General features: G+C 39.0%; 1 protein-coding gene across 4 annotated transcripts in view; it reads left to right on the top strand.

The window, feature by feature from the left end:
• Positions 1 to 66: 66 nt before the first annotated feature.
• Positions 67 to 7,892, top strand: part of EFCAB1 (EF-hand calcium binding domain 1) — a 15,277-nt gene continuing 7,451 nt past the window's right edge. For all 4 annotated transcript variants that reach the window (XR_003903174.1, XM_029923576.1, XM_029923575.1 and 1 more), the window contains exons 1-5: positions 67 to 206; positions 4,915 to 5,073; positions 5,790 to 5,894; positions 6,540 to 6,691; positions 6,974 to 7,078. Coding sequence is in view for 3 of the 4 variants with exons in the window: in XM_029923576.1 (XP_029779436.1) it covers positions 149 to 206; positions 4,915 to 5,073; positions 5,790 to 5,894; positions 6,540 to 6,691; positions 6,974 to 7,078 (579 nt within the window). In the remaining variant the exon portion in view is untranslated. The remainder of the gene's footprint in view (positions 207 to 4,914; positions 5,074 to 5,789; positions 5,895 to 6,539; positions 6,692 to 6,973; positions 7,079 to 7,892) is intronic.

The raw sequence follows: 7,892 nt of genomic DNA, 5'->3' as shown, positions 1-7,892 counted from the left end.
TCCGGGAGCCAATCGGCGGCCGGCGCCGCGTTGCCATGGCCCCGTCGTGTGTTGGGGCCGCGCGTGCCCCAGGGAGCGCAGAGCGGCCGGCAGGCCCCAGACCCAGAGCCAGCGAGGGGCCCGGCGGCCCAGTCCCCGAGGGCCCAGCATGAGCCGAAAGAAGCTGCAGAAGTTGACGGACACTTTAACCAAAAATTGCAAACATTGTAAGTAAGAATCAAGTGCTGGACGTGCAGACGTTCTGGGAAGGGCTCCGGTCCTACTTGGCACTAATGTCCTCGCTGGTACCACCTGCTCAGCCTTCTTTCCGTCTTCAGCCTAAATGCCCGTGGGGCCCCCACTTTATGTCCGCTAAAGAAACGTCTCGAAGAGAATCCCTGGGACTACCTTGAGCCGCTTTACCCAGGCGTGCCCGTGATCTTAAGGATCAGTGTCCAGGTATCCAGGCGCCTAGTTCTACACTGCCATGCATGCACTGACTTGCTTCTCAACCCTCTTCTTAACTTGCTTTCCCATCATACAAATGCTACTTACATACTGACAGGACACGTGTGGTGTTCGCCCCAGACACTCGTTTAAAATAAGTAGTGAAAACCCCTCAGGTTCAAGGAAAGTAGCACAACTGACATGCGCCTGCTTTCTAGCTCTTTTTAGAGCAAGTAAACTCGCGGGATCCAAGTCCTGGAAACTTACCAGGAAATCCATAAGGGAAAAACCGTTATCAATAGCTGAACATCCTTAAGAAAGATGAGTTGAGTAGCACAAAAACCTGTACCTCAGAGCAAGGAAATGTATCCGGAAACCAACTGTGCTAATCACACAGTAAAAAATCTGTTCCCAGCTCCAGACTTAGACTTTGCAGTTGCTGCTAGATTGCAAGGTAAAGGAGACTGCAGGCAGCAAGATACGCACTTACTAAAGAGATCTGCTCCAATCACACATTCTAAAACATGGCCCTAGAATTTCACAGGCAACTTTAGGATTCTATCCAGACTGAAAATAAACAGCACCGTGCTTGGGCAAGGAGGCACAGAAGCTATGGAGATGGTTTACAATGAGAAATATGTGTCTGATGGACACACTTATAATTTGTGCTGATTGCAAACCTAACTGCCACTTGAGAAAATAGGAGAAGCCATAATCCCAGGACCACCTCCATTGTGCAAAGGGGGAGCCAACAGTTTTAATGTAGTCCTAGAGATTTAGGATCTAGTGTCTTCTAGTTGTATTTAGTATCCAGTGTGAGGAGAGGTGAGATGTAGCGGAGTGGTGCTCTACCTACAAGTTAGGGTGCATATAAACAACTGAAGTTAGAAAAAAAGTCGCCCTATAATCTATTATGCTTATCATAATCTGGTGATAGTTTTGTTGTGTTGTTGTTTTTCTCAAAATAATTCCATTTCAAGGGGGAAAAAACAGATCTTAAAACATCTAGTGAATATTGTGAATAGACAATGCAATGACTGCTGTGCACGGTGCTGACTTTGACTTAGTCCTGGTCAGTAAGTTTGCAGTCATTCTGTGAACAGTCGAAAGGCAGACGTATTAAAAGGTAAGTGAAAACCTGGCAGGTAAAACAGTCCACTCTTTTTACTTTTGTCCTTACATAAAAATTTTAAAGTGGCCCTTAAAAGCCTGGATGAGTTCTGGTTAAATTCTATAGAAATAGTTACAAGCCATGGCCATTATAATTAAACCATTATTTAGCAGAGGACCTTTCCCCTAAAGTCAGATTTTTGCTTACTTGCCAGTTGATAATCCTACCAGGATGAAATGGAAAAATTCTGTAGAATCATAGAAATAACTATCTTAAGTGATTGCCCAGCTAACCTACCATTCTATAAATATGATGTGCAGAGCGCATGTAGACCGATCCAAAGATGAAAATCAATTCTTGGATTTCCCTTAGTTTCATTTAGTATTTTATTCTAGAATTTAAGAAACATTGCAGCAAGAAGCACTTTCTTTTGGCTAATCTTGGATCTATTGGGTAATAAATTAAGCTAATATTTGTTAATTTTTATTTCACCATAAATGAAAAAATGGCTAATCAACATCCCCTCTGCTAACATTTCATATACATGAACATCATTCTTCATGCACACTTTTCTTTGTTTTTTTCATGTTTATTTGACAGAGAGACAGAGCGTCAGTGGGGAAGGGGCAGAGAGAGAGGGAGACACAGAATCTGAAACAGGTTCCAGGCTCTGTGCTGACAGCTCAGACACAGGCTCAAACTCACCACCTGTGAGATCATGACCTGAGCCAAAGTCAGAAGCTTAACTGACGGAGCCACCCAGACACCCCTGTGCAGGCCTTTCTTCTCCAGCCACTAACCGCTCCTTTATTTTTAGAGGTTTATGTGTGTGTGGTTAAATATATATAACATAAAATTTACCATTTTAAGTGTACAATTCCGTGGCGTTTCATGCATTCACATTGTTGTGCAGCCATTACCACCATCCCTCTCAGAACTTTCTCATCTTTCTCAACTGAAACCTACCCATTAAACCACAGCTCCTCATCTCCCCTTCCGCCTGCCCTGGCAACTGCCATTCTACTTTCTGTGTCTGAAATGTACCACTCTAAGTGAAATAATAACAATATTTGTCCTTTTATATCAGACTGATCTCACTCAGCAGAATGTTACCAAATTTCATCCATGTTGTAGCCTGTGTCAAAATTTATTTCCTTTTCAAGACTGAATACTATTCCACTGTATGCATACACCCCATTTAATTTATCCATTCACCCATCGATGGTCACTTGGCTTGCTTCCCCCTTTCGGCTCTGCGGAATAGCATTGTTACGAACACTGATGTACAACCATCTGAGCCCCTGCTTTCAGTTCTTTTAAGTAAATACCCAGAGGTGGAGTTGCTGGGTCACATAGTTTAATATCTATGTTTAATTTTTCTTTGAAGAACTGGTATGCCATTTCTATAGCAACTAACCACTCTTTTTTTTTTTAAGTTTATTTATTTTGAAAGAGAGAGAAAGTGAGGGAGGGGCAGGGAAGAGAGAGAGAGAAAATCCCAAGCAGGCTTTGCCCTGTCAGCACAGAGCCCCATGTAGGGCTCAAACTCACAAACTGTGAGATCATGACCTGAACCTAAATCATGAGTCGAACACGTAACTGCCCAAGTCACCCAGATGGCCCAAAACAGCTCTTTTAAAATAATAACTATTATATTGTTTTCTAATATTTAATCAATTTTAAAAGATTTTTTAACATTTATTCATTTTTGAGAAACAGAGCATGAGTGGGGGAGTGGCAGAGAGAGAGAGACACACACACAGAATCTGAAGCAGGATCCAGGCTCCAAACTGTGAGCACAGAGCCCAACTTGGGGCTCGAACTCACGGAGCACGGGATCATGACCTGAGCCAAAGCCGGACGCTTAACCCACGAAGCCACCCAGGCACCCCCTACTGAATCAAGTTTTTATCAAATATTTAATTTCTCCTAATTTTCAATGTTCCTCCTAAATTGTGTACCCAAAACCAGATATCATGTTCAATCCTGTCTTGACTTGTTGGGTGAGGGCATGATTTTTCATTCCGACCTGCTGTCTTCCTTTATATTCAAACAGGTTTCATCCTTGTGTTTTAAAAATGCTTGGCCATAATTTTGTTTTGTTTTGACACAAAATCTTTCTCATCCTCCACCTATACTTCAAATTTAAACTCACTTTTATGTTCTTAATGCCAGGCAATAACACTTCCAGCTAGTTCCTCAAATGAGAATTAGGACACAAATAATTAGTTTCAATTGTGTGCCTGAGCCAGTATACATGTCTGTGTATCTATTTTATTTATTTTTTAAGTAGTTTATTGTCAAATTGGTTTCCATACAACACCCAGTGCTCTTCCCCACGAGTGCCCTCCTCCATCACCCCCACCTCTTTTCCCCCCTCCCCCTTCAACCCTCGGTTCATTTTCAGTATTCAATAATCTCTCAAGTTTTGCGTCCCTCTCTCTCCCCAAGTCTCTTTCCCTCTTCCCCTCCCCCTGGTCCTCCATTAGGCTTCTCCTGTTCTCCTGTTAGACCTATGAGTGCAAACATATGGTATCTGTCCTTCTCCGCCTGACTTATTTCGCTTAGCATGACACCCTCCAGGTCCATCCACGTTCCTATGAAAGGCCATATGTCATTCCTTCTCATTGCCATGTAGTACTCCTTTGTGTATATATACCACATCTTCTTGATCCACTCATCAGGTGACGGACATTTAGGCTCCTTCCATGTGTATCTATTTTAAATGAAAATTCCCTTCATCAGAAATACTACTGAATACTTGCATGTCAATTTTCACATCACATACAACAAGGACCATAATGAGTGCTAGAAGATGGGTAAATACTTCTGTGTTGGAAAATAGGTGATTCTGATGTCCAAAATTCTGGTTTAATGATTTCATTAAGGCTGATGTGAAGTGAAAATTATTACCTGGTGTTCAGGAGCTGGTATCTATTTTCAGGGAAAAGTTAAGTTATAAATCTCATAAATGCCTATAATCAAAACGCTGGGGAAAAGTTACCCTTCTTAAATATTACCATGCTTACTTTAATTGCACCTCTGCTACCTTTAAAGTTTAGGATCTGACCCCACAATCATCCTTAAGGTAACTTGGCTAATATCCTTTTCTTCCTATATGTGACTGAGTTTACATCTGTTTAATATTCAAGTCCTATTTGGTGGGAAAGCTGTTTCTCTTATTTTAATGAAGAATCCTCTGTAGTGACCATCAATATTAATTTAACTGTCATCATTCTTAAAACAGGATTGTTGTCTGTTTAAAACTAAATATTTGATGGCCTTGATGTTGTTCATAAACTCATTAATGCAAAGTTTAAGTTAGAAATTAAAGATTAAAATGCATTTTTGTTATATCTTAATTTTATTTTTCACAGTTAATACATTTGAAGTGGAATGTCTTATAAATCTTTTTTATAAGTTGGTGGGAGATGTAACAGAGCGTCAAGGTATGGTAATTGGAATAGATCGTAATACATTTCGAAACATCCTACACATGACTTTTGGAATGACAGATGACATGATAATGGACAGAGGTAAGAAGACACAGTATTCAAAACTTGCCATAATGGGAAAAAAAATGTCTGGAGTTTGAACATATTCTTGGTAGGAAGTTTAATGTTCTGAATTCGCAATTTCACTTGAATGTAAAAAATTAATTTGTATATTCATAGGGAAGGATCATAAGGAAGGAGATTCTACCCTCTCTGTGTATTTAAGAAAAGGACAAACTCTAACGTGAACAATTAGGTTCTCCTTACTTTATATCTGAAAACCTAAAATATTTCTATTTCTATTCTACTTAGTAAATATAATAATGAAAAGAATAGGCTTAAAAGGACATACAAACTTCTTTACATCATGAAAGGTATTTCAATAAAGATTAAGTTATAGTCCTATCATGTGATAGCATTACTTTCCTTGAGTAAGAAAAATATAAGGTAATGTATTTCATATTGCTAATATATCAACATATTTAATGTACTAATATATTCGTATATTAATAATCATTGATTAATATATGTAGATACTCAGAATTTTCTTTGTTCCCACAAAATATGAAAGGAAACTGTCAGAGTTTAGATAAAAGACCTTCCAATACTGTCTTAATTCCCTCCTTTGTTAGATGAGAATGCTGGACCATCTAATCCTGAAATTTTGTCTAAATTTTAGAAGTGAGTCACACTAGGGTAAATATACTGCTGAGGAAACTGCAGCACAGGTGTGATGTTGTACTTCTCTCCTCTCTCAGTCTTCCGAGGTTTTGATAAGGACAACGATGGCTGTATAAATGTGTCAGAGTGGATTTATGGATTATCAGTATTTCTTCGAGGAACTCTGGAAGAAAAAATGAAATGTAAGATTTTTGGTTATTCTATTGCTTTGGACATTAGGATTAACATATCTAAAGAACTTACCTCTATGTCTTCCAACCTGCCCAGTGAAAAGGTTTGTCTTTTGGTTAGTTGGTCAGAATCCCCCTTAGCAAGTTTAAGTCAATGATAAAAAGTCAAGAGATTCTGAGAAATAATTCATGCCGAGCAAGAATGCATAGGCATATATTATACTATACATGCCAGCTATGTACATATGCTTTTATGTATCAAGGTATTAAGTATTTACATATTTAATTACCTGAATTGTTACCCATTGAAGTCGTGGACATTGATTCAAGTGTTCTGATTCTTAGCAATTCTTAATTCATTCTGATAAACTCTGCTTAAGGATCATATTTTAATCAGTTTTCCGAGAGTTTCAAGATGAAATGTTCTAGTCATTGTTCCTTGGCATGCTTGTTTATAACCAAATGAGTGTAAAGAGTTACTTTCTAAGGGTTGTTGACTATATTCAGCAAGTGTACATTAAGCATTTACTATGGAAACTAGATTGCACCACGGCCTAAGGGGTTAACATGAACATCCACAATACAGATGTTGACCTTAAAAACCATATCAGAACAAATGTTCCCTTTTGTTCATAATTGCTTTTTTTTTTTTGAAAGATTGCTTTGAAGTGTTTGATTTGAATGGTGACGGATTCATTTCAAAGGACGAAATGTTCCATATGTTGAAGAACAGCCTTCTCAAACAGCCATCTGAAGAAGACCCTGATGAAGGAATTAAAGATTTGGTTGAAATAACTCTTAAAAAAATGGTAAATATGGGAAATTTAGGGTTTTATGTTGAAATTTAGAGGCCAGATATGGGATAGAAATAAGAATTCAAATTACAGTAACTGTCAGTTTCATGCTTGGTAAAATAAAATACTTACATTGTGCCTTTTTTATTATAATATTGAAAATCCTTTTCAGTGTCATTATTTAGCCTCTCATTTTCCCAGCACCTTTCTTCTATCAACACTTGACCAACAAAAGACAGTTTGTATTTGCAATAAGTATCTTACATGTTGACTGAGGTATGACTGGTCACCCCCTAGGACCATGATCATGATGGGAAGCTGTCTTTCTCAGATTATGAACAGTCTGTGAGAGAAGAGACCCTTCTGCTGGAAGCTTTCGGACCATGTCTACCTGATCCAAAGGTAAGATCACTGTCACTGGACAGTAACAGTAATCAATATATAATGTAGAAGCAACAACCCAGCACTTGTAGGTTTTGGGACTGAAGGATCAGATGAATTATATTGACCCACAGAGAATAGCTTCTAAGTAGAGAAAGCCCACTGAAGAAGAACTGGTTCATCTCATAGTAGCCTAATGCTGTTATTCCCATTCAGTAACTCATTCATTCATGTAAGAAACAATTACTGAAGCATAATGTATTCCAGAAACACAGATTAAAGGCTCCATGTCTGCACTCAATGGCTAATATTTTCCTGGGAAAGGCCAGCATGAAAATAATTACACGACAGTGTGAAAAGTCTTACTATAATAATGACTTGTTCAGCGTTTCTTCGATGCCAGACCATGTCTTAAGCACTGCTCCATATTACCTCATTTACTCCCCCCAACAATGCTATGGAGGAGGTAGTATTCTTATCCTCATTTTATAGATAAAGAAACAAAGGATCAGAGAGTTTAGGCAAGTTGCCCCAGGTCAGTCACCAATTATGGAGTACCCTGGGTGCCCTGGTGCTGGAGTCCATAGAGATATGTGCAGTAGAGTGTGGTGGTGGTCAGGGGCATCGAACCCAGCTGGATGGAATCACTGGTAAATGGCTGGTGGGACAAGGGAGGCTTAGCTGGATACATAGTAGCAGAATATTTACTATTGAAGCTTGAAAAGATGTGAGCTCTTTGTGTGCCATCTTTCATTTATGCATGTGAGAGGGTTTTCTTTTTTAATATTTTTACATTGTAGTGCTTGTTTTGCTTGTTGGTGGTGTTTGCTTATTT

This window comes from Suricata suricatta, chromosome 15, assembly GCF_006229205.1.
Source record: "Suricata suricatta isolate VVHF042 chromosome 15, meerkat_22Aug2017_6uvM2_HiC, whole genome shotgun sequence".
In the NCBI taxonomy this organism is placed as follows: domain Eukaryota; kingdom Metazoa; phylum Chordata; class Mammalia; order Carnivora; family Herpestidae; genus Suricata; species Suricata suricatta.
Note: the sequence above shows the minus strand (reverse complement) of the source record. Positions and strands in the feature narration are given on the sequence as shown.